Genomic DNA, 24,063 nt, shown 5'->3' on the forward strand with positions numbered 1-24,063 from the left:
CCAATTCCTCATTTGTATAATCCAGGATATCAAAGCCTTCTCCTGATATGGTTGCAATGCATTCCGCTTTGTAGTAGCTGGTGTGGCTGGCGATTTTGCTTTTAACAGGCGGCTTCGTAGCGTTGTTGGAGACACCTTGAAATCACGCGCAATTTTCGTGATATTCATGTTTCTTTTCGCGTTTTTTTGTGCCTGGGCAAAAGCAACAGCCTCAGCCAATAAGGTTGCATTGTATTCAGGTGATTTAGGCATGTTGTGGTTGTGAATAGCTTCAAAATATTTAAAAGCATGAAAAACGACGAAGAATGCGTGGTTACGAAGAAAGCGTGGCGCACCCAAAAGCGAAAGCGGTGGGTGGGCAGAAAGGCACTGATACCCATCCATTCCCAGCCTCAGCCTTACGAGTACAACCCTTACGTGGTCCGGTCCCGCACGCGCGTGAGTCCCGAGATCCAGGCGCTTGGATCATGTGACATCATACAAAAGCACCGCTGGGCCGCTTGCACTGCCAGACTCCAGTGCCCGCACAGCCTGGTGGGTCTTCAATTTAGAAAAGAGTTTCAGGCACGATCTTGCCCGTGTGCTGCGCATCTGGGTTCGGAGTTACTCTTGTTTTTCTGCAATCTGCAGGGAGGACGAAGCCGAATGTCGGTTATGACTGCCAATTTCCCAATCTGGCTCTCGGCATAAGCCATTGTCAGGCCGCATCTACGTCTGTGCGAATCATATCGATGGTCAGAGATGCCTGGCGAACTGTTATTACAATAGTATGTTTGCGATACTTCTCGCGTTACTACTCTGTTACAGCGTAGACATCCCAGATCTTGAGGTATTCATCTTACAAAGTGGCTCAGTTCGTGGCTCAGTCAATCGCCACAGCTGAAACAAGTGTGCCAGATATTAGATGGTGAGATTGAGGTTTGCAGCGACATGCTATTCTGAATATTGACATCTTCATATTTTTGTCCCGGGTGGCGGACTTTATGCATTTTGATCCACTCCCCTGCGTCGTCACTGTCGTGAAATCTATCGTCGCGGCATACCGCGACCCCGGCCTCCACCGAGAGCCCGTTGTGCAGCACCAGGGGGCAGGCCGCGTGTCGGTCCCTGAGGCGCAGCAGATTCTTCGTTCTCTGTTATACATTAGTCGCTGTTCAGCTGGCAATATGTTCAGTAAACGAGGCAACTTACTGATGGTCTCGTCAACGCTCAGGATCAGGCAAGCAGCTTCCACGGCGGCTTGGATGGCGTTGACCTTGACGAGACTGGGCTCCCACACGAATGCCTCCATGTTGTCGCGAACACCCTCGTAGTCGAAATCGACACCGGCCCAAGTGTTACCCTTGTAGTGTTCCACCCGGAGGCGGTTGAGAATGTCTGTGGCGTCAAAGCCTGCATTGTCGCACAGCTGTCGGGGAATGACCTCCAGCGCCTTGGCAAACGCCTTGACGACGGCCTGTTGCTTGTAGGGAACGTTGCGGTCGGCATACCGGTGGAGGTAGCCGGAGAGCTCCAACTCGCATGCGCCACCACCGGCGACGATGGTTGTGTTACGCAGGGCACGCTTGACGATCATGATGGCATCGTGCAGACTGCGCTCGACTTCAGCAATGAACTGCTCAGCTCCACCACGGAGAACAAGTGTACAGGTCTTAGCCTTGGGGCACTCGGAGAACAGGTTGTAACGCTCTCCACCAATCTGACGCTCCTCGAAAGAGCCGCAGGTACCCAAGTGGCGGTCCTGGATATCACTGCATGTCGACTGGACGGCGGCACCTGTGGCCTGGCACACGCGGTCCAAATCATCAGAAGCAACACGACCAGCACAGAAGACGTCGCGGTCGGCGAAGTATCTGCAAAATGTTAGCACATGAATTGTCCTCGCACGAGTATGGCACGTACTGTGTAGCAAGATCACCAATGGGCAGCTTGCTGAGAACAACCTTGGCCCCTGACTTGTAGATAGCCTCGAGCTTGTTGTAGATAATCTGCCACTCCGCATCGACGATGGCCTGGTACTCCGACACCTGCTCAACACGGACCTCGGCATTGTCCTTCTCACTCTTCAGTTCCAGCTCAACGTTCAAGCAGACAATCTTGGGGTCCTTAAAATGCTTGGGCTGTTGTTCGAAACCGGCGTAGGAGAAGGTCTTCTTGAAGGCGACACCGTTGACGAAGAGAGAGTCCTGGAGACCACCACCGGTAACCTTCTTCACACCAATCAACTTTTCGTTCAGGTCATCCTGGTCGAGCGAGAGAACGGCGTCGACAACCACTAGTAACGAAACTCGTTAGAACGACGTTCAAGCCCATTATACCGGCTGTGGCTTACTCTTGGTGAAAAAGTCCGAATTCCGCTTGATGAGCTTGCTGTTCATAGCGGTAGCAGCCAGCCTCCGCAGAGTCTCGACTTTCTTCTCTTCGCTTCCGGCAGAGTCGATCATGTCCACCGCAATTTCCTTCACCTTGTTGACGGCCATCGCGCTGGCGGTCCGGAGACCCTTGACGATGGTTTGTGCGCTGACGCCCTGCTCAACCAGTTCCCGGACCTCTTTCAGAATTTCACCAGCCAGGACGACGACTGATGTTGTTCCATCTCCAACTTCGGCGTCTTGGGAGCGAGCGATGTCGGTAAGGATTCTCGCGGCCGGGTGCACGATATCGAGGAGCTGTGAAATCCCATCAGTATGTTATCCTCAACACATTACTGCCCGAACAAACCTTCATGACCGTCGCACCATCGTTCGTGATCGTTTGCTTTCCATTGGGGTCGACAAGTAGAAGATCCCCACCGTACGGACCGAGCGTGCTCTTCACCGTAGACTGAACCGCAATGCAGGCATTGATGTTGGAAAGGACCTGGCCCCTTCCCTGAGAAGCATCGGTGCCTATATAGATGGAAAAAAAGCAGTAAGGTCAGTAATGGTCACCCAACGAACCCAACACACAAACGGCGAGGAGGAGGGGCTCGAAATGCGGGCGGAACTCAGAACTCACCCTCCCTGAGGACAACGATGGTGGGAGCTTGGCCGGCAAAGGCCATGGTATATGATTATGCGGAGGAGATACAGGAAAGAAAAGAGAAGGAATAGGTGTTGCTCAAGGAAGATAGGGGGCCAGCAACCGGGGACGGGGTGAAGCACAGCGACTATCCGAATGCTCTCGACCAAAATTTCCCCGTAGCTTCTGAACCACCTGCGCTCAGGCGGTGACCAATCATGCCGCGCCCCGCAACCCTAGGTACCTTAAGCATGGCTTCAAGAACTATATAAATACATTTTTTCATATTACTAGTAAACGTATGTTTTAGATGGGTTATATTTAGACTAGCCATGTCTACCGATGTCTGCAGTCTATCATGACACGGTGCGCTTGTAATCATAGATACATGGCACTATACATATATATTCTACAAAGTCCCTGCTTATTATTATACATTGCGGTGCAAAGGCATTTTCAATCAAAATTCCTCTGTTCAAGTATCCAATCTATTGACAGGCTATATATGTAATGACTGATCTAGTTGTACATATTGAAGTTCTCACACAAATGGCCGAAAATGTAAGTCAGAATTGCTCGCTATCCCAAACGCCTCGCTATCTTTGCATGCAAGCCATAAAAATCAATAAGCATAAAGGGAGGTAAGACATGGTATAAGCCGATCTGCCAATTTAGAACGGTGAGACCCCGGAAAGGTATATTCGTGGTTCAGCAAGCAACCCGCTTCGGGCGTCTACCATTTTAGGGGCTGCATTTCCTTGCAGTGCCTCGGCAGCCACTCTCCATCGCCGCCAGCAGTTCGTTGACGGGTGATAAAGATCCCCACAGAAGTTGCAGCGTTTCGAGGTCGGTTTTGAATGAGGTTGAGGTTGGTTTTTCTTCTCTGGCGGGCTGTAGCTGCGTGATCTTGCTTTCTTTTCTTGGTCCTTCCGCATCTGTCGAATGACATATTCGTTGATTTCCTCTTGACTCGGGCGTTTGTAATGGCTTTTGGGATTGTGGGTTGAGATTTGGCTTAGACGCCGTGATGCTCGCTGATTGCGCATCTCTTGAACGACAAAGGTATTGATTTCGTCCTGTGTGAGCATCCTGGGCGTCTCTGGCCCCTCTGATGAACCACTATCCCCCTTTCCTTTCGATCCGCTCCTTTGTCGAGCCTTTGTCTCCTTCAAAAGCTTCCGTTCTTGCTTGAGCGCCATGTCGGCGAGCTCCCGGAAAGACAAAGATTCGGACGGATTGGGAGAATTGACTCGGCTGTCCCGCAGCATATCCATAGCCCAGTCCTTCCATTCTGGTCGTGACTTCAGCTTGGTGAGGAAGTGTAGGTTGATTTGAGAATCGGGAATTCGGAGGTGATCATCGACTTCGTGCAGACCTTCGCGAACTGCATCTATAAGGGCAATGAAATCAGCGACAAAATGTTGTTGAGTGGAGTCGACATCAAGAAACTCGTCGATTTGGTGTAAAAGTCGAACATTGCGATGCCAGGAATCCATAGTGTTGTGATTTGCAGTGCGAATGAAGTTGGTTGAAGGTGCTTATCATTTGTTTCCCCTCGACTCTCCTTTTACTGGGCGCTTCCATCTATGCGCTAGCATGACGTCAGGTACATGTATCGAGTGGGTAATGGTGCGTGTAAGTTTGCCCGATTGCTGGCTTATCGCCGTATGGTATTGTTCTGTCAGATCGGCTAAGATCGACTCTTTTGATGGCGATGAACTCGACTATTGAGGCTATCTACAGTTGGCTTCAGATCTAATTCAAATCAAGCCCCCAGTGGAGCTTTCTGCAATCTCAATGAGCCATGTGAAACAACACTGACAGTGCATTGCCTTATATCGGACTCTTTTATAGGGGTAGCTGCGCCCGTGAGGTGCCCCATGACGAGAAGTGGCAGTGCCCAATGTTGGCCCCGTCGCTGCGCACTGTTATACGCATGACTGGCTTCTTGGCCCCTCTCTCTTTCATCACCGACACGTCTTGATGAGTTTCCCTCTGAGCATAAAGGCAACCGCTATGCTCCCTGCTATGACACTGTGCTGAAGCTACATATTCAATGATACGGTAATGGAGATTGTACCGCCGTCGTATGAATCTGCAACGACCAGAGACGCTTGGTCTATCATAGCCCAGTATATCCCTTCGAGCGACCTCTGTGCAGTTTCTCTTGTTTGTCGAAAATGGCATGCTGTCTTTATGCCATTCCTCTGGGGAAACCCAGCATCTCATTTTGGGACCGAGAACGATGAAGTCTACGGTAAATTTCCCTTAGTCTTCGAGATCAGCATCTAGACTGACCTGTGACAGTCGCATTGACCAGGTTCAGACGAACCTTGAAGTATGCCCGCCCTGAAGTGCGGATGCTTACCCACACTCTTCACATGCCTCCTGCTCTCTCTGAGATCTATGGCGGTCCGCGCCCTGAGTGGCTGAGGGAGATCTTCGAGTATCTGCCCTGCCTTCAGTCCTTGATAGTATCTCAATTGCCATTCTTCGACCACAGTGCGATGATGGCTCTAAGAGGTGATACATCCAATGGTGTATCTTCGCGAACCTACAACATTCGCCTGCTCGTAGCCGAACGCGAGCCTAATACCACATCGCAGGGTATAGCAGAGACATTGTTACGCTTTCCGGAGTTAATATATCTGGACCTGTCATACACGACCGCTGCAAAGGACCAGTCGGTCCTGTCTACAATATCTCAGCTCGAACGCCTGCAAGTACTAAAGCTACGGGGACTCGGGTTGAAAGATGTAGATGCTGAATTTGTGGCCAACGCTGTTGGCCGTAAAGTCCGGTTTCTCGACCTGCGGGACAACAAGCTCACCGACTTGGCTCTTCACCCTTTACTAAATGCGTGCTTTTTGCCTCCAGGACAGGCTCCCAATCCTCGCGGTCGTACACCGCCAGCGTCAAATTCTCTTAACTCACTCTTCGCAAACATGTCTAGCCCTGGTTTTCTTCGCTCACCAGTTGTTGATGAGACATTTCGGGAAGCTTTGACTGTCCCTCTTACGGGACGATCTTGGGTCGAAGATCTGCCGGACGTGGGGATTACACATCTTTACCTTGCAGACAACCAGCTTACCGCAGATGGCGTTGCGAGTCTTTTAGCCACCGCTCGATTGCATGTCCTCGATGTTGGAACGGTTGTTTCAGCTGAGAAGGTAGATGTTAACCAGGTCAACGCAGCAAAGCAATCTCATACAGGCTCTGAGAAATTGATACCACTTTTGGCAACGGTTGCAAAAGAGAACCTGACCTATCTCCGCGCACACCATTCTGTTTGCACCTCAGCTGCACCGCAGGGTAAAACGAAAACCGATGACTTATTGCCAGAGCTTTCTGGGGAAAATGGAATGGTGGGTTTCAGTGAGCTAGACACGGAGGAAGCTCAGGTACATGAAATGCCTGCAAATGATCTCCCTGTCTTTGAGCTGGCAGGGAGCACTCCGCGACCTCAGACGCCCTACAGACCACCAGAGGATGAAGATACCATGAAAGAGACAGCCCCTCAACCAGTCCCGAGACGCGGCTCTACATACGCCCCCGAGGTGATCCTTGGCCCTGGGGAAACAACGGACTCTATTCTTAGTCCTTCGGAATCCTACAACACGCTTTCCAGTTCGCCAATCGCGTTCTGCACCTCCCCCGTTTCAATGGAGGACCCGCGGGGCCGAAAGATCCAAGAGCTGCTCGCAAAGCGACCAAAGTCTCAACCTCGACGACATGGCAGGGAAAGCATTGAACAAATTCACCCATCTCATATACCCCATGTTGAGACCTTGGTGCTCACAGATGTCCCCTCTCACGCCCCTCTCGACTCGTCCATCCTTGACTCGTTAATGAACTTCATAACCGCCTGCTCAAACGAAGCACTACTCGCAACCCTACAAGCAGGATCCGATTACTCCCTACCACCCGGCCAAGACAGAACCATGGCCGAACAAGCACGAGCGCGATCCCTCTTTGCACTACGCAAAATAGTCCTCGAAATCACACTTGTCACAAACACCCTCCAACCCATCAAATCAGCCGCCTGGAAATCCGTCAGCGCCCAAATGGGCCAGCAGAAATCCGCGACGGGAGACTGGGACCTTGAGCGGCTATGGTCCGAAGCCTCAGACGACTTCAGCTTCTTCGGCGAAACGGAGTGCGGGATCCCTAAATACGACCAGGGCCGCCACTCCCCCTCATCCTTCATCCAAGCATCAAGCAACGCATCAAACGTCCCGATCGTCGATGTCGTCGCCGAACTCGCTTCCTTTAGACGCAGAAAGAAAGGCGAGTATGAGCAGGCTTTGCGACGTCATTCTTCGCAGCGAAGGAGCACGAATGATGCACTCTCGCTGGGATCCTTGTCTCACTATTCCGGTCTAGCTGGTTCTTCCTCGGGGCGGTTATCGCCTTCTCCTTCATCGCAGAGCGTTAGGGCGTTGAGTCCTGTTCCTGGTCCGCGCTCGGCTATTGCGAGACATGTTGAGGGGCATTGGAAGGGGGAGGTGAAGATTGTGCGGAACGCGACGCCTAAGGGGAGAACGGGGATGGTGGACATGTATGGGAATTATTTTGAGAAGGGGTATTTGTATCCCTGAACTACATGGCCTGGGGCTGTTGAAGATTACGTAGGAAGATATGGACGTGGTGGGGACTGATAGAGGGGTTGATGTCGATGTACGAATACTACGGAGTATACCCATAAATTGCATGACGTCTTTTACACCCTTTAGGGCCGTCTCAATGACAGTGGTAGAAAACAACCTGGAACTACAGCCCTTAAACCTCGAATCGATACCGTACCTCGATAAACAGGAGGGTGCGTCATAATCTTATCTTCATTTCTGGTAGTATCTTAGACGCCTCGATCAGAGACATTCATAGAGCAGTGGCAGTGCATTAAGCCTTTTGGAAGATTTTTGATTCTCGAACTCAACCCCGAAGAAGAAACCCATTCATTTGGTGAGGGGGACTCTGTTCACAAAAAAAGAGGAAAAGTAACATTCATGCCGTTTAAACTAGTTCCATTTTTCCCTGTGACACTCCTTACATAGCCTTGGCGGCCTGAGGGGGGTTCAGCTTCTTGCCGTCCTTGTTGTACCTGATGCGGGGAGGGGGGGCACGGTTGCGGCGGCCTTCCCGGGAACGGACACTATAGACACAGAAATGTTAGTATCATGTCTTTGTTGTGAGCGACGGGTGGGTTGTCGGAGGGAGTCGTACCGAACGATCTTGCCGTGGATAGCGCAGGAAACGCAGTACTGCAGCTTGAGGTACATCTTGGGGACGGCGTAGTCGGTGAAGACGGAGGCATCGGAGATATCACCTAGATGGAGCGTCGCGTTAGTCTCGAAGTCCTGTATTTCGACGCCTTCGATCCGTGCGTGTTGCTGCGGACGTTCCAAGCTATAGCCCAGTTGTTTCAATCACAGTCCTTCTCTTTCGGTACAACGCGCGACGGATCGGAGGTTTCGGTGGCGAAGTGAACGTACGGATGGCAGCGGACTCAACCATGTTGCGGATGGTGAATCTCTTGATGGCCTTGTCCTTGGGAGTGCAGCGAGCGCAGTTGGAGCAGCGCACGGGCTTAACGTGGCCGCGGCCGTTCTTGTTGCGGCCGCTGTAAAATTGTTAGCACCTAACTCCTCCATGTTGAATCAGCTGCCAATTTGTCCTCTGTTCTCTTATTCCCTCTCCGTGTGACATAGCGGTAGGAGCGTAATTCAAGGCGAGTGCAAAGACATGGTGGTCGTTCATCGGCGTCACATTCGAAGTCGGGAAGTCGATATAGAGGTCCAAATCGGTGCCGGGCATAACAGGAAGGGGATTGCGGTTCTTACTTGTTCGCCCTCTTCTTGACCATTTTGACGGATTTCTCTAGAGTCGGGTTAGAGAACGGAAAGTCAAAAGGGGGTTGCAAAAGGATGTCGCGTACTTGGTTGTCGGGGTTGGTTGTCGTTAAGGCTCCAGTTCTCCGGACGCTTCTCACTCTCGGGATGGAGGATATGTCAGTGTGTGCTGGAAGCCCTATACCCTTAAGCGAGTGCGGTCACGGGACTGGAAGTCTTCTGCCTCAGGCGCCAAGACAAGGTTTTTGTTCCTGTTTATGCCTGAGGCTTGAGTATCCAAAGCGGTGGATGCACGTGCCGATCGCGCTTCCAGGAAGAGATTAGCGGCCGACCGTGCCAGCGGATTCTCGGTCAGCCAATACGGGGGATTTTGTTTACTTGAACGGGGATGTCAGGCCACGCCGAGTTGTTTAACAGAGCTACATTATATCACCTGAGATTGGTCATGAGTATAAAAGTGAAAGATGGTAATCAGCCGCTTGTTGAAAGATACTGACATGTCGCGTGAAACATTTGGGGGAACCAGCAGTTCTCTATCGAAAATCAGGCCCAGGCTAACGGGTGACAACAAATAGTCGATCTGGGCTAAACGGCCTCCACAAGGGAACTCCCCCCCTGTCCTGCGGTCTGCCCGTATCTTTCTCGTTGGCTCGCATCACTCCTCTTAGTTGTCTCTCATCCCGCCTGTTCTTGTTCTTTTGTCTTAGTTTCTCGCGCCTTTTGTCCTACTTGTCGTCGATCGCATTTGCGCAAATAATATTCTTCTCTTCTCGGCTCGTCCATCGTCATCCCTTTGTCCCTGTATCCCTGATTTCCAGTCTTCTGGGAGGAAATGTCGTCGACACCCACCTTTCGAGGCACCACTAGCCACAGGACTGTCGGTCGAGGCAGGTTGCCTGATTTTGACGGAGGTAGCTCGGCTTCTCACATCCCACGCCCTCGACCCGATTCTTCCTCAACGATCACTTCTCACACCCCTCACACGCCAGGCAGCGACATCGGTAGTTCCACAATGAGTGCAGCAAGCAGTCGACAGAGACAAAATCAGTCAAAGCGAGATGAGGTATGGAATATTCTCCGTCGAGTTTTTCACGAGGAAAAGTGATACAGTGCACGAGAAGTCGCCCAAAAGTGTTCGGTTCTAACTCAGGATTTGTTAACCAGGCTATCCGGCGGAAACTCGAGGCCGACCTCAACAAGAAGCGACAGAACCCAGCCAGAGCGAACCGCTCCCGCAAAGCTCCCCCCGGTACCGTCCTCGCCCTCAAGCCGAGCTCGGCTCTCCAGATCAAGCCCTCGACTACGATCGCGGAGGCCGCGCAATTGATGGCCGCGAAGAGAGAAGACTGTGTTTTGGTTACCGACGATGAGGACCGAATTGCTGGTATCTTCACCGCGAAGGATCTTGCCTTCAGGGTGGTCGGAGCTGGCCTTAAGGCTCGAGAAATCACGGTTTCCGAGATTATGACGAAGAACCCTCTGTGCGCTAGAACGGATACCAGCGCTACGGATGCCCTCGATTTGATGGTCCGGAAAGGATTCCGCCACCTGCCTGTGATGGACGAGAACCAGGATATCTCGGGTGTCCTCGATATTACCAAGTGCTTTTACGATGCTATGGAGAAACTGGAGCGCGCCTACAGCTCGTCTCGCAAGCTGTACGACGCTTTGGAAGGTGTCCAGTCGGAGCTCGGCTCCAGCCAGCCTCAGCAGATTATCCAGTATGTCGAGGCTCTCCGCTCGAAGATGTCCGGACCGACACTCGAAACCGTGCTGGATGGTATGCCTCCCACGACAGTCTCCGTCCGGACTACTGTCAAAGAGGCTGCTTCGTTGATGAAGGAGCACCACACCACAGCTCTGCTTGTGCAGGACCAAGGATCTATCACTGGTATCTTTACTAGCAAGGATATTGTTCTTCGTGTCATTGCTCCGGGGCTCGATCCCGCAACTTGCAGTGTCGTCCGTGTTATGACTCCTCACCCCGACTTTGCTCCCAGTGATATGAGCATCCAGGCTGCGCTCCGCAAGATGCATGGTGAGTCAAGTCAAATTGAACATGCGGAAGATGGTCGCTAATCATTTGCTTATAGATGGACATTACCTGAACCTGCCTGTGATGAATGAGGGCGGCGAGATTGTGGGTATGGTGGATGTGCTGAAGCTGACATACGCCACGCTGGAACAGGTACGTCACAGATTCACATTGATAAAAATCACCTTCTGACTTACTTTGTAGATCAACTCAATGGGATCTCAAGATGATGAAGGTCCTGCTTGGAACAAGTTCTGGCTGTCAATGGACCACGAGTCCGACTCAATGGTCTCCGGGAGTCAGACCCATAGCCACCAGCCAACCACCCCTCACCGATCGATGATTAACCCCGAATCACCGAAAGCCAGCTTTGATGCACGCGACAGCGTTCTTCCCAATGAGTCTGCGTCTCACCATGGTGACGAGCCGCTCTCTGAGTTCCACCACCCTGAGCTCACACCCTTCCCATTCAAGTTCAAGGCCCCTAGTGGCCGCGTTCACAGAGTCAACATTCTTCCTTCCGCTGGAATTGCCGAACTGGTGGCCCAGGTCACTGCGAAGCTTGGTCCTGAGGTTGAAGCCGTTGGCGGCGCCGCCGTTTGTGAAGATGGCGCGCTCAGCAACACTGGCTACGCTCTGAGCTACGTTGACAACGAAGGTGATACTGTTTCTATTACCACCGACCAGGATCTCGCTGATGCCATTGCTATTGCGCGTCACGCCCGTCGGGATAAGGTCGATCTGTTCGTTCACGACCCGACTCAACCCCCGATCATCGCTGCTCCTATTGAAACCATCAAGCCTGCCGAGGTCATGACTCCCCCTGTCGAGGAAGATCTGGTATCTGAGTCTCCTGCGCCCAAGCCTACAAGAGCTCAATCGCACCACTCCCACCCCGAAGAGCAACTCATTGCCGGCGTTCCTAATGACCTGCTGCTCCCTGGAGCAATTGTCACCTTGGCAGCCGTTATTGCTGGTGTTTTCGTCCTCAGCCGCTCCACCTCGCGGTAATTGGCATCTTGGATCTAGATCCATAGTGTCGAACTTGTGCATTTAGAACCTTTTTTCTTGTTTTATTCCTTGTACAACCCAACAGCGTGTTTGTGTCCATTTTGTCCATCTCCGCTGCCTACCACACAATCCTGGTTGTGTTTGTTGGATATAGTAGCTTGAACAGTTACACGACATAGTAGCATATTATAGGTAGATATATAATTATTTTGAAATATGAAAATCACGAATCCTTCATGGGCAAGTAACCAATGTACGGTGATATATGTTCAGGCATAAACGGCTGATGCCTTGGCAGCTCGAATGTAACCATTTCCGGGCTAGCGCGACTCTGGGTAGAAAGCGTGACTCGAGACTGGTTCGGCCTCAAGACGCCCAGATTTCTGTCCATTGCGGTGTTCCTTCTTCTTTTTTCGTTTATGCTTTGCGTCACGACCAGCTTACTGAAATATTAGTCAAAAATACTTTGAGATGGTGGGATTCTGCTTTTTCTGACCACCCCTCTCCTCTCAGTTTACTACTCTTTACTACCAAAACCGGGCAGTCACCACTTCTACTCCGGACATCCACCTCTCCCACCGCCTCCCCCACCAAAACAATTTCCTTTGGAAAAAAATATCCTCCTGGATCAGACTACCAACCCACTCCTCTTGACCACTTGGGTTTAATTACTTGGCCCGCGTTCGGATTCCACCTTGGGAACGCGACCTACTACTTCTTCTTTCGTCCTGGTCTGGCAGTTGAGGTTGAGTGGGCGAAATGTCACTACTGCCTGCCGAAGTTCATTCCGCCCTCTCTCAGTTGCTCCAGGCACTGAGCACCCCAGACAACAATGTCCGCTCCCAGGCTGAGTCGCAGCTCAACGATGACTGGATCCAAAACCGCCCCGATGTCTTGTTGATGGGCCTTGCAGAGCAGCTCGAGAACGCTGAAGACACTGGTGTAAGTGCCCGACACGCGCATGAGGGGCACCTTGTTATGAGGGGCTCTAGCAACACCGGCCGGCCATTGTTTTGACTACCCATTCCCACGCAGCGAATGTCGGAGTCTCATTCTTATTGACTGCTTTTTCATAGACACGCTCATTCGCCGCCGTTCTATTCCGAAGAATCGCGACCAAAACACGCAAAGACCCCGTTACGAATGATGCCAAAGAGCTCTTCTCGACTCTCGCCCGCGAGCAGAGGTTGGTTATTCGCCAGAAGCTCGTCACATGTCTCACCAACGAGTCTGCGAATGACGTCCGGAGGAAGACCGGCGACGCCGTGGCTGAAATCGCGAGACAATACACCGATAACGGTATGCACAACACCGGGGATGAGATAATTAGCGCTTGATGATGGGTCTGACGCGTGGTTTTTTTTTATCCTAGGCGACCAATGGCCGGAACTGCTAGGTATCCTTTTCCAAGCCAGCCAAAGCCCTGACGCGGGTCTGCGGGAGGCCTCTTTCCGTATTTTCTCGACGACTCCTAGTATCATTGAGAGGCCTCATGAGGATGCAGTCATCAACGTTTTCGGCAAAGGCTTCAAAGATGATGTCGTTGCGGTACGTTCCTCAACCTCCTAGCTGAGAAAGCAAGTCTAACTTTATGCTTGCAGGTGCGCATTGCAGCCATGGAAGCGTTTGCTTCATTCTTCCGCTCCATCCCCAAGAAATCTCAACCAAAGTTCTTCGGCCTCATGCCTGACATGCTCAACATTCTGCCCCCCTTGAAGGAAGCTTCCGAAAGCGACGAGCTTTCATCCGCTTTCCTGGCCTTGATTGAGCTGGCGGAAATCTGCCCGAAGATGTTCAAGGGCTTGTTCAACAACCTGGTCAAGTTCAGTGTCAGCGTGGTCGCGAACAAGGAGCTTAGCGATCAAGTTAGACAGAATGCGCTGGAGCTGATGGCCACATTTGCAGACTACGCTCCCACGACGTGTAAGAAGGATCCGGATTTCACGTCACAGATGGTAACCCAATGCTTGAGTCTGATGACCGACATTGGTGAGGATGATGATGACGCGGCTGAGTGGAATGCATCCGAAGACGTTAGTAGTTTTGCCCTGTCATACTCATGGTCCTGTGCTGACGATACCTAGTTGGATCTGGAAGAAAGCGATTTGAACCATGTTGCGGGTGAACAATGCATGGATCGTCTTGCCAACAAGCTCGGAGGTCAGGTCGTCCTGCCGGCTACTTTCGAATGGATCCCCAAATTGATGGATTCCACTTCCTGGCGTGATCGACATGCTGCTCTCATGGCCATCTCCGCCATTTCTGAAGGTTGTCGTGACATGATGGTGGGTGAGCTGGATCAAGTATTGAGCCTTGTGATCCCTCGCCTTAAGGATGAGCACCCGCGTGTTCGGTACGCTGGCTGCAACGCCCTGGGTCAGATGAGCACAGACTTTGCGGGTACAATGCAGGAGAAGTACCACGCTCAGGTCCTTGGCAGCATCATTCCGGTTCTCAAGAGTCCCGAACCTCGTGTCAAGGCTCATGCTGCTGCTGCGCTGGTCAACTTCTGTGAGGAAGCCGAGCGTAGTGTTCTCGAACCCTATCTTGAGGGCCTCTTGACCAATTTGGTGGACCTACTCCATAGTGATCAGCGTTATGTTCAGGAACAGGCCCTATCTACCATCGCTACGATCGCCGACTCTGCCGAGAACGCTTTTGCAAACTTTTACGACCGAATGATGCCGCTGCTATTCAGGGTCCTGAGCATGGAGCAGTCCAAGGACTTCCGTTTGCTGCGTGCTAAGGCTATGGAATGCGCCACCTTGATCGCCCTTGCCGTTGGAAAGGAGAGGATGGGCCAGGATGCTCTGGACTTGGTGCAACTCCTTGGCGGTATTCAGCAGAACATTGTTGATGCAGACGACCCACAGTCGCAATATCTCCTGCACTGCTGGGGCCGAATGTGCCGAGTTCTTGGACAAGACTTCGTTCCATACCTCCCTGGGGTCATGCCGCCCCTTTTGGCGGTCGCGGCCGCAAAGGCTGACATTCAGCTGCTCGATGATGAGGATCAGATTGACCAGGTCGAACAAGATGAAGGCTGGGAGCTGGTGCCGCTGAAGGGTAAGATCATTGGTATCAAGACTAGCGCTCTCGAGGACAAGAACACGGCCATTGAGCTCATCACGATCTACGCTCAGATCCTGGAGGCTGCTTTTGAGCCATATGTGATTGAGACGATGCAGAAGATTGCCGTTCCTGGACTGGCGTTCTTCTTCCACGACCCTGTACGAGTTTCATCAGCCAAGCTTATTCCCCAGCTGCTCAACTCGTACAAGAAGGCCCATGGGATTCAATCTGCTGGGTTCGCAGGAATCTGGGTCGGAGTTGCCGAGAAGATCATTGAGGTGCTGAGTGCTGAGCCAACGGTTGACACGCTTGCCGAGATGTACCAGTGCTTCTACGAGTCTGTCGAGGTCGTTGGCAGGAACTCACTGGGTCCCCAGCACATGCAGGCCTTCATCCAGTCTGCCAAGTCAACACTAGAGGACTACCAGTCACGGGTAAAGACGCGGGCCGAAGAGAGGGCAGAAGCAGATGACGGCGAGGAGGAGAACCCAGACTACGAGTACGCCATTGAGGATGACCAGAACCTCCTTAGCGATATGAACAAGGCATTCCACACAATCTTCAAGCACCAAGGGACGTCATTCCTCCCTGCCTGGGAACAACTGATGCCGTTTTACGATGCATTCATCACGAGTCAGGACCCCACACAGCGACAATGGGCGTTGTGTATCATGGACGATGTGCTTGAGTTCTGTGGACCCGATTCCTGGCGGTACAAGGACCACATCATCCAGCCATTAGCTGCTGGACTCACTGACAGCAATGCGGCCAACCGACAGGCTGCGGCTTATGGTGTCGGAGTTGCTGCGCAAAAGGGCGGAGAGGCGTGGAGCGGATTCGTCGCTGCCTGCCTGCCGAATCTCTTCCAGGTCACACAGTTCAACCAGTCACGGACAGAGGAGCATGTCTATGCTACCGAGAACGCATCTGCTAGCATTGCCAAGATCCTGCACTACAATTCTAGCAAGGTGACCAACGCCGCAGAACTCGCTGCCAACTGGATCAACACCCTCCCTATCACGTTTGACGAGGAAGCTGCACCATATGCATACTCTTTCCTCGCTCAGCTGATTGACCAGTAAGTTCTTACTAAACCTACCTAAACTGGAATCAACTAACAACCCCAGGCAAAACCCCGCAGTGATGTCCAACGCCGCCCAAGTCTTCGGCTACATCGTCCAAGCCCTCGACGCCGAAACCCTCCAAGGCCAGACCGCCGGCCGCGTCGCCAACTCCGCAAAGGCCCTCGTGCAATCAACAGGGCTGAACGCCGAGCAGATCCTTGCCGGCGTGAGCCCCGAGAACCAGGCCGCAGTCCGCAGCTACTTCCAGTGACTGCATTGTTTGCATGCTTCTTTAGGGCTTATTTTGATGTCATGATTTACTATTTCCTTAACCTATCTCCCATTTTCTTTTATACGAGACTCTTGAGAACTTTCGACCCCCTTTTGAAATGATCTGGCTGTTACTATTACATTACACCGGCATGTTACGTATGTTACATGTCTAGACAAATGAATGATGTTTTAAATTTCCAGCTTCAGTGTGCTTTGCTTGATTGGTCTTGTCTTACGTACCTAACAGCACTTGGTGAGGGTAGTAGTTCGCACAAGCGTATGCATAGCTTGAGATCTTGGACACTTCAAACGATCAACACCACTAACGCACGATATATGACGAACATTGTAATTACAAGGATATTATGGCAAAGTACATCGACCAGATTCAGATTAGTATGACATGGCAGACACGACATAACAGTGACAGTGACAGGGACACCCATATAGATAAACACCCATATAACTCCACAAAACGACAAATAGACAAACAGAGAAGATCAAATGAACAGCCCAGATCCATAACCATAAACAGATGAACGCGATAAAATAAGTAGTAAGCCTCCCATATATTCCAAATCATTCAATCATGCATGGAAGAGAAGGAAATGAAAAAGCAAGCATGGGAAACGACACGGAAATATTTGATAGTTAGAAGTTTACTCCTTATCCTCGGATACCGCGGCGCGCAATTCCCAGACGAGATCGTAGCATTCTGCTAGTAGGGCGTTGACGCCGCCTTGGCCCTCGGGGATGTCGTTGCCGATGTAGAATTTGCCGTCGACGCGCATGTTGTCGATTGAGTTCAGCTGTTTGAAAGTGTCAGTGATGGTCTTTTTGTGTTTATTGGAGTCCACGGCGGTATGGCATACCTTCATGCTGTATGGGTAAAGCTCCCTCGAGTTAGATACCCCGCCGGACTCCTTGACTTCGAATAGACAGCGCCTCAGTGTCTGGAGCTGGTTGTAGACTGGTAGTAAGGCCTCCGAGACGGGCTCTGAGGAGATGAGGAGGGCGTAGATGTATGCGTAACTTCGACGGATTAAATAGAGAAGAGTCTAGAGATTGTTTAGCCGAAGGGATCAATAGTTCATAAAATAGAGGTCATACCCGCTGCGCGTGAAGATCTGCTGGCTTGCCCTCGGTGTCGACAAAGTTACCGTTGACTCGCGCCTCATCAATGCGGTCGAGTTTGCGCTGGTAGACGAACAGGTCTGTCTCGCGGAGAGACCACGCTTGTGTAACGGAGAGGCGATCCAGCTGGTTGCGGATATCGAGTAATCGTTCATATTGCTCGCGGAAACGTTCATCAATTTGGCCCTCGCTGTTGTCAAGTTAGCCTAGCGATAACGTCGTCATGAACCAGTAAAACTGACCGCTCCAGAACTATATCCGTCCAGCGCCAACACCTGTGCAGTAACTGCTTCACTTCTTCTTGGTTCTCATGAGGCTTTCCCGTCGAGTCGACGAGGTAACCGTCTATCATAGTACCCTCGATCTTTTTCAATTGGTCTCGAAGCGAGTTGACTTCCGAGGCAGAGAACTTAATGCGGCGATTCAGTCAGTACGCGTTTGCTTGCTGATAAGAGATGTGCAACAGACCTTTGATCGGGTATTGACGGCAGCGGTTGAACGAAGAACAGAGACCAATGTCTCGTGCGTGGATGCAAGCTCTGGGCTCAACTTGGCTAAAGCAGTTTGTAGTTTCTCCAATTTAATCTGGCACTTATCGAGGCGACTTTCCAGCAGCGTCAGTAGTGCCGGGGAATGCGCTTCCTTTCCTCGTTCCAGCGTCTCGCGCATATCTTTGAGTGTCGTTGTGATGGAACTAAGGTCTTTCGTGCTGTAGAAGCCGGCTTCTTCGAGGTGATCGAGTAGTCGCTGCTGCAGTTAGATCCGATGTACAGTTTAAAGTATACGTTTGCCTGTCCGTACCTGTACAGTAGCTGCGAGGGAGTATCTTCGAAGCGATAGACATTAGCTTAGCCCAATGACCGAGCCGGGGACACTCACACTGCGGGGGCCTCATTATTCCTCCCAACCGTCAAGAACAAAAGCGAAACGAGCTGAAAGCAATCATCTAGTATGTAGTCCACTAGAAGCGCGCAAAGACAACATATCAGCACAGTCCGCAACAGATCCTCTTTCACGCATGCACTAACATCGGTTATGAGCCAGCCGACGGTTCTGGTCTTTGCGAACGGCATTGAGCTTCTCCACCTCTCTTATCACCTCCTCATAGAGTGGGAGTACATCGCGAGATCGAATGTATGACGACTTGTCCTGCTTCAGCAGATAAAGTGCGTCGCGATTGCGCAGGACGGATTCCAAGATCGGCTGCTCTTTCGGATCAAGCGGGGTTTGGATGGCGGGGGATTCCATCGCGGATTGAAGTGGAGGGCAAGACAAAAGCAAAGTATAGCAAGGGTATCAAGGTATTGGACTTGGAGATCGATCGACCGGAGGCAAGGAGGAAAAAGAAAAGCAAGCGATCATGCAGTCAGCCGGACAGCGATAAGAGAAGTAGCAAAGGTACTACTTTTGGGGAACGTATAGAAAGCAGCCCACCTATGATGTCGTGTGTCCGAATCTGGAATAGCCGGGTCACGGGATGCTCGTTGTCAAGTCACGGGACTTGAGGCGGGCACTAATCCCGATCGGGGCAGCCCTAAGCGAGGGCTTCTTTCTCCGCCAAACACACAATTTCCGCGTTGGGCGAGGTTACTGGTTCTGCCTCTGTCCGACTTCTTCAAAGCCAGTCGTTGATAAAAAAAGGTCTTCCCGTCCTTCCTCTTCTCTCCCCCTTATCCCTCTCGACCAGTCCAACGACAACCACCGACCACCATGTCTACCGCCGAGCTCGCCTGCTCTTACGCCTCTCTCATCCTTGCGGATGAAGGTATTGAGATCACCGTACGTATTCCCTGGCTTATACCCCTCGTTAGGGAGGATGATGAAGGATGGTTTGGGATTGTGAATGTCGCGCAAGGACAGGATACTGGGACGGAACAAATTTGAGAAGGATTAGGGCGCATTGGGGAATTTCGCAACACCGACGTGAAACATACGGCTGATTGTTCTGGGATTTATAGGCCGACAAGATCCAGACTCTCATCTCCGCCGCTAAGGTCCAGGAGGTTGAGCCCATCTGGACTTCCATCTTCGCCAAGGCCCTTGAGGGCAAGGACATCAAGGAGCTCCTGACCAACGTCGGCTCCGCTGGTGCCGCCGCTCCCGCCGCCGCTGCTGGTGGTGCCGCCGCCGCCGGTGACGCCGCTGCTCCCGCTGCTGAGGAGAAGGAGGAGGGTAAGCAGGCTCCAAATACCCTGTTGATGAAAACCGGTCGAATACTCACAAATAGCTATAGAGAAGGAAGAGTCCGACGAGGACATGGGATTCGGTCTCTTCGACTAAGCGTATCACTACCAATCCAAATCCGTTCGGCTACCCGTTTACCTATTTTTCCTTTTTGTCTTCCTTACCTCGCTTCAACTTTCCGACCTCGCTTCTTCCATCAATAAACTTCTCATACCCTCCGATTACTCCCTCCGAAGATCCAAAAAAGGGGAAAAGCAAATTGCGAAAAATATCAACGGCACAGCAAACAGGACATCTATTGGGATCGCTGGGCGCTATGGTTGCATTGTACTGGGCCGGATGACGCTAGATTTCGGTTCGCGGCTGGCTGTTGGGAACAACACACATTATGTTGTGAACGGACAGGCACGGCAGCATGTATACAGTGTAGTGGTAGTTCGTGGGCGAGGTCTGTACGGCCGTCTGCGGTTACTCTTATCTGATATATGTTGATCTGAAACATGTTTTTGAGATTTCTTTGGAGCTTAGTTTGCCCAGCTCTTATGCGATGTCTGTCATGCGACCATGAACAAAAGGTTTCTGTCTGCGTTAGCTTCTTGGTCTTGGGTTTGCTGGGCCGCTGTAGCTTGCCGTAGTGTAGATCTACACTCTCCGTATTGTACGCTTGATCGATGATAATCCCTGGCCAATGAGCTTGGCTCCCTCTCCAGCGGCTCAGTTGATATGATATAGATCCAGATGTCTGCCAGGCGATCATGACCAACATCCACATTACATCTGTAATTGGTCTTGAATTCCCCGGGAAATTCCAGCATTGGATCGTGCACTCACTACTCTATCCTGTAGCTCCACAGTACAGAGTATACATAACTCGAATCCTTGATATGTATCCGCCTATCTATCCAGCAGTACTCCATACATGCAAGGTCAAACTAAAACACCCCGTACATCAAAATCAAACCCTCTATCTGACGCCAGGCCAGAGAGGCGAAACAACTTTTTCAAAAAACCAACCCCAACTTTTATATAACCATTAACCACTCCAGCATGCCAAAATGCGCAACTAATGAGAAATAAACCATTCATGATGGTACAGTATTGTAGTAGACCCAAGTCAGGGTTCAAGATGAAGTTCAAACTCAAGCAACCGCGGCGCTTGAATCGGTAGCAGCGTACAGTCGGAACTGAATGAATATTGTCACGTCTTCGACCATTGTGCCCAGGGAACCAATCAGCCAGGGGAGGTTTGTAATAAAGTAATTCTTTTCGGTAGAGTGGCAGAGGATCTGGATTTAAGGTTAGTCGACCGGACATGAACCCCGTGCGCGATATTAAAGGAATCATAGAATGTGGACTCACCCCTGCACCATACGTCAAATTACCCATGAGCGAGAGGATAAAAAATAAGAGCGATAGCCCCTCGCAGGACTGATCGCGGTAGTTCTTGTAGATCTGGGGAAGTCGCGCGCTGGAACAGAACCCGTTAGCAAACTCACCCCGCCGAAGCGCAAAGGTTTGAATAAAACATACCCAAGATAACAAACTGCACTAAAGTACCCCAGCACCTGCGCACCAGGCGCCATATCAACACCGCCATTCCCGCCCTCCAGGGGCGCAGGCTTCCAAACGCCTGTCTGCCACGCAACAGTCCACCCCGCCATTCCGATAACACAGATGGCCAGCACACTGCTAAAGTTCTTCACGAGCGCGCCCTGCCCAACCTCATTCTCCTCAACGAGTTTTGCCAGTGTCCCGTCAGGACCTCGTTCACCTCCATGTCCCTCCCCAGAAACTGCATTGTACGACCTTCTCTGTCGACTCTCATACCTCTCTCCAAGACGTTCCTCACTACTTCTCCGACCCAAAAGCGGCGTTGTAGGTTCAGGCGTAACAGTTGAGGCGGTACGCAGGTGCAATGCTGCAGCGCGGGCATTCAGCGCGCGGTAATAAAGACATTGTCCAATTAGTACGCCGTCCGCAATACAGAAGTAGACTGCTATCGCGACGATAACGGGGACGAGACCCGCCCAGGCGCTGCCAGCAAGATTCGTGACGTCGCCAACGAACCAGACGAAGAGGAAGAGGAGGGAGATGGCTTCTGCGTTGCCATTGCGGTAGTTTTCGATGAGTTGGGGGATCTACTCATTCATCCATTTTATCAGCAGAGCTCCTTGTATTTGGTTAAGTCATGTTCGTAGAGGTACTTTGTACGTACCAGTAGGAAAATCCAGCAGGTGAGGGAGATAGAGCCCAGGAGGCCGGAAGCGGCTTCTCGCGGGGTTAAGGGGACGGATTCGCCGGCCATGGTGAGGGCTCGGTTGTGCTGTAAGGACACTGAAACGGGAATGTTATCGGAGTTGTCGCATGGGTTTTTTGTGAGGAAGTTTGCGCAGAGATTGAAGCAGGGACAAAGATCTTCAGGTTGGAGTCATTGGATAACTCAAAGGTTAGCTCCTGCTAATCTCCAACCAATTGCGGGGTGGAGCCGAGCCCGTTACTAAGCGGGGGCTCTGTTTGGTGCACAAGTCATGCGCATAACATAACCCTCTTATACGGAGTACTTGTGAATAGCGTATATCGTATTATTGTACTATTGAAACTCTCTTTAGAACTTTAGGACCTTCTTTCTTTGACACGGATTTGACCCATATGGCGGGCGTTGTGCGTTGAAAACTGTAATTGGGTGCTAGTGTTCATGTACAGCGGCGGAGCCCTAAGAAAGCCACGACTACGACGACAGGGCGAGAAACCAGCAGGAACGGCACAACCAGTCCCTCGGAACGCCTAAGGTTGCATTGAAGAGATTTCTGAGCTTACTGTGTTTCTAACTCAATGTGGGTAGCAAGCACACTTTGCCAGCCATACTCAAGCATCGTTGCTCCAAAGACGGAGATTAAAATATATTTCCGCCCACATGTACTCCGTAGACAAGTTTACCGCAACCATGCGCACAAGAGATTCCCCCAATGGAGCGCAAAGCTTACAGTAATCCAACGCCAATCTCATCAATCAGACCATAATCGTTGGTTACATCGCTATCGCTTAGCGCCTTGGGTAGTCTTAGTATAGCTGTATTATGATTTAGGCCTCCAGGGATGCAGCTGAGAGATTCAGAATGTCACTCCGTGCTCCGTATATTCCGCCGAAACAATGAAATTGGATTAATCAGGATCCCTGCATTTTGGATCCCTGTCGTGTCAGTGTCAGTGTCAGCGTGAGGGTCCCTGTTTCAAGACCGCCGCGAGGCCCGGGTAGATATTATTTGCTTTTCGAAGGATTGTATACTCTGTACGGTGAATTTGTCGTATGATTGCTTAAATAGTACCTTTATCGAATTTTGGTCCTTGAAGACGTCTATTCATTATTTACTTACTTACTCTAACTAGAACTCTCTACTTCCAAGATCATCAAACAAAATCACAACCATCAAAATGGGAAACATCCTATCCAGACACCCAAAAACACCGCAATCCCAACCTCCACCATCCTCCTCACTGTCATCCTCATCCTCACCCTCACAACGCTTCCAAATCAAACCAATTGACCCCACAACCGACATCCCCCCCCTAACCCGCGCAATCTGGGACGCCTTCGAAAACCCGTACCAAGGAATCGTGCACCTCTTCTACCCACTCCTCAACAACGACAGGGAGACAAGCATCCAGGCAGCCATTGAGAATATCGCGGAGGAGTACAGGACGAGTCAGCCGCAGTTAACCTGGGTGAAGGTTATCGATACATATCATGATGATTTGATTGTGGCGGCCGCGAAATGGTTCTTTTATGAGGAGAATCCACATGCACATGTCCATGAGGGTGATGGGGAGGGTATTGTAGCGGATTGGTTTCCCGAGGGTGTGCAGAGGGACTTTGCGACACAGGCTGTGAGGTTATTTGAGGGGCCGAGGGAGGGTATGGCGAGGGGACCGCATGCTTGTACGTCCTCAATCTCATCCTTCCAATCTCCATCTTCACTTCCATTCCATGCTAAAAAAATACTGTGTGCCCAGTCCTAAACATAGCATTCACCCTCCCCCCCTACCGCCGCCAAGGCCTAGCAACCCTCTTCATGGACTGGGGCCTGCAGCGTGCCGACGAGCGCGGGCTAGAAGCGTGGTTGGACGCATCGGAGTTTGGCGCGCCGCTGTACGAGAAGTACGGGTTTCGGAAGATCGGCGTTAATCCTGTTCGGCCTGTGCCGGGGAGGGAATTGAGTGAGGAGGAGAAAGAGGTTTGGGAACAATGTGAGAGGGATCTCTTGCCGATTGATTATACGGTTATGTGGAGGCCGGTTAAGGGGGTGTTTGTTGATGGGGAGACGAAGGTGCCGGTGATGGGGAAGGATGGGGGATTTTAGGAAGTTGTTGTCATGCACCATGCACTTTACTTATACATAGGTAGGGTTCTTCTCGAACAGATAACTTTTATGTACAGTTGGTGC

The 24,063-nt window shown here is 51.3% G+C and overlaps 11 protein-coding genes across 11 annotated transcripts; 5 read left to right on the top strand and 6 right to left on the bottom strand.

Moving 5' to 3' along the window:
• Nucleotides 1–679: 679 nt before the first annotated feature.
• Nucleotides 680–3,147, bottom strand: BDV14DRAFT_184868 (chaperonin-containing T-complex subunit CCT7). Its single transcript, XM_073770578.1, has 6 exons — nucleotides 2,998–3,147; nucleotides 2,722–2,888; nucleotides 2,333–2,669; nucleotides 1,903–2,275; nucleotides 1,192–1,853; nucleotides 680–1,133 (listed from the first exon to the last, which is right to left on the bottom strand). The coding sequence occupies exons 1-6, from the start codon at nucleotides 3,041–3,043 to the stop codon at nucleotides 1,027–1,029; spliced, it is 1,692 nt and encodes a 563-aa protein (XP_073622262.1). The 5' UTR covers nucleotides 3,044–3,147; the 3' UTR covers nucleotides 680–1,026.
• Nucleotides 3,148–3,370: 223 nt separating this feature from the next.
• Nucleotides 3,371–4,725, bottom strand: BDV14DRAFT_184869 (uncharacterized protein). The gene has a single exon (XM_073770579.1). It carries the CDS (start codon nucleotides 4,494–4,496, stop codon nucleotides 3,672–3,674), a length of 825 nt encoding a protein of 274 aa, XP_073622263.1. The 5' UTR covers nucleotides 4,497–4,725; the 3' UTR covers nucleotides 3,371–3,671.
• A 33-nt stretch (nucleotides 4,726–4,758) lies between these two features.
• BDV14DRAFT_12636 (uncharacterized protein) lies at nucleotides 4,759–8,155 on the top strand. Its single transcript, XM_073765991.1, has 2 exons — nucleotides 4,759–5,257; nucleotides 5,308–8,155. Exons 1-2 carry the CDS (start codon nucleotides 5,068–5,070, stop codon nucleotides 7,596–7,598), a joined length of 2,481 nt encoding a protein of 826 aa, XP_073622264.1. The 5' UTR covers nucleotides 4,759–5,067; the 3' UTR covers nucleotides 7,599–8,155.
• Nucleotides 8,047–8,814, bottom strand: BDV14DRAFT_205788 (40S ribosomal protein eS26; the record flags this gene model as incomplete). The annotated part of the gene is made up of 4 exons (XM_073774798.1): nucleotides 8,047–8,152; nucleotides 8,224–8,326; nucleotides 8,493–8,620; nucleotides 8,705–8,814. 4 exons carry the CDS (start codon nucleotides 8,812–8,814, stop codon nucleotides 8,047–8,049), a joined length of 447 nt encoding a protein of 148 aa, XP_073622265.1.
• Nucleotides 8,815–9,212: 398 nt separating this feature from the next.
• Nucleotides 9,213–12,127, top strand: BDV14DRAFT_184874 (CBS and PB1 domain protein). Its single transcript, XM_073770580.1, has 4 exons — nucleotides 9,213–9,912; nucleotides 10,014–10,887; nucleotides 10,943–11,037; nucleotides 11,089–12,127. Exons 1-4 carry the CDS (start codon nucleotides 9,682–9,684, stop codon nucleotides 11,893–11,895), a joined length of 2,007 nt encoding a protein of 668 aa, XP_073622266.1. The 5' UTR covers nucleotides 9,213–9,681; the 3' UTR covers nucleotides 11,896–12,127.
• Nucleotides 12,128–12,292: 165 nt separating this feature from the next.
• Nucleotides 12,293–16,386, top strand: BDV14DRAFT_12705 (nuclear import receptor PSE1). Its single transcript, XM_073766010.1, has 6 exons — nucleotides 12,293–12,837; nucleotides 12,972–13,194; nucleotides 13,268–13,443; nucleotides 13,497–13,928; nucleotides 13,980–16,045; nucleotides 16,095–16,386. Exons 1-6 carry the CDS (start codon nucleotides 12,655–12,657, stop codon nucleotides 16,300–16,302), a joined length of 3,288 nt encoding a protein of 1,095 aa, XP_073622267.1. The 5' UTR covers nucleotides 12,293–12,654; the 3' UTR covers nucleotides 16,303–16,386.
• Nucleotides 16,387–16,834: 448 nt separating this feature from the next.
• On the bottom strand, nucleotides 16,835–18,838 carry BDV14DRAFT_12685 (uncharacterized protein). The gene is made up of 8 exons (XM_073766009.1): nucleotides 18,467–18,838; nucleotides 18,318–18,399; nucleotides 18,240–18,264; nucleotides 17,907–18,185; nucleotides 17,681–17,847; nucleotides 17,415–17,628; nucleotides 17,177–17,362; nucleotides 16,835–17,113 (listed from the first exon to the last, which is right to left on the bottom strand). Exons 1-8 carry the CDS (start codon nucleotides 18,684–18,686, stop codon nucleotides 16,964–16,966), a joined length of 1,323 nt encoding a protein of 440 aa, XP_073622268.1. The 5' UTR covers nucleotides 18,687–18,838; the 3' UTR covers nucleotides 16,835–16,963.
• Nucleotides 18,839–19,023: 185 nt separating this feature from the next.
• Nucleotides 19,024–19,818, top strand: rpp1 (ribosomal protein P1). The gene is made up of 3 exons (XM_073766020.1): nucleotides 19,024–19,217; nucleotides 19,397–19,610; nucleotides 19,672–19,818. Exons 1-3 carry the CDS (start codon nucleotides 19,149–19,151, stop codon nucleotides 19,716–19,718), a joined length of 330 nt encoding a protein of 109 aa, XP_073622269.1. The 5' UTR covers nucleotides 19,024–19,148; the 3' UTR covers nucleotides 19,719–19,818.
• Nucleotides 19,808–20,624, bottom strand: BDV14DRAFT_12753 (uncharacterized protein). The gene has a single exon (XM_073766022.1). The coding sequence runs from the start codon at nucleotides 20,392–20,394 to the stop codon at nucleotides 19,918–19,920; it is 477 nt and encodes a 158-aa protein (XP_073622270.1). The 5' UTR covers nucleotides 20,395–20,624; the 3' UTR covers nucleotides 19,808–19,917.
• Nucleotides 20,578–22,220, bottom strand: BDV14DRAFT_12756 (PQ-loop repeat-containing protein). The gene is made up of 4 exons (XM_073766023.1): nucleotides 21,838–22,220; nucleotides 21,153–21,760; nucleotides 20,982–21,090; nucleotides 20,578–20,908 (listed from the first exon to the last, which is right to left on the bottom strand). Exons 1-4 carry the CDS (start codon nucleotides 21,925–21,927, stop codon nucleotides 20,762–20,764), a joined length of 954 nt encoding a protein of 317 aa, XP_073622271.1. The 5' UTR covers nucleotides 21,928–22,220; the 3' UTR covers nucleotides 20,578–20,761.
• An 833-nt stretch (nucleotides 22,221–23,053) lies between these two features.
• On the top strand, nucleotides 23,054–23,979 carry BDV14DRAFT_193870 (putative GNAT family acetyltransferase; the record flags this gene model as incomplete). Its single annotated transcript, XM_073771833.1, has 2 exons — nucleotides 23,054–23,558; nucleotides 23,633–23,979. 2 exons carry the CDS (start codon nucleotides 23,054–23,056, stop codon nucleotides 23,977–23,979), a joined length of 852 nt encoding a protein of 283 aa, XP_073622272.1.
• Nucleotides 23,980–24,063: the final 84 nt, after the last annotated feature.

The sequence above is a fragment of the Aspergillus stella-maris genome, assembly GCF_047715825.1.
Source record: "Aspergillus stella-maris strain CBS 113639 unplaced genomic scaffold BDV14scaffold_106, whole genome shotgun sequence".
NCBI lineage: Eukaryota > Fungi > Ascomycota > Eurotiomycetes > Eurotiales > Aspergillaceae > Aspergillus > Aspergillus stella-maris.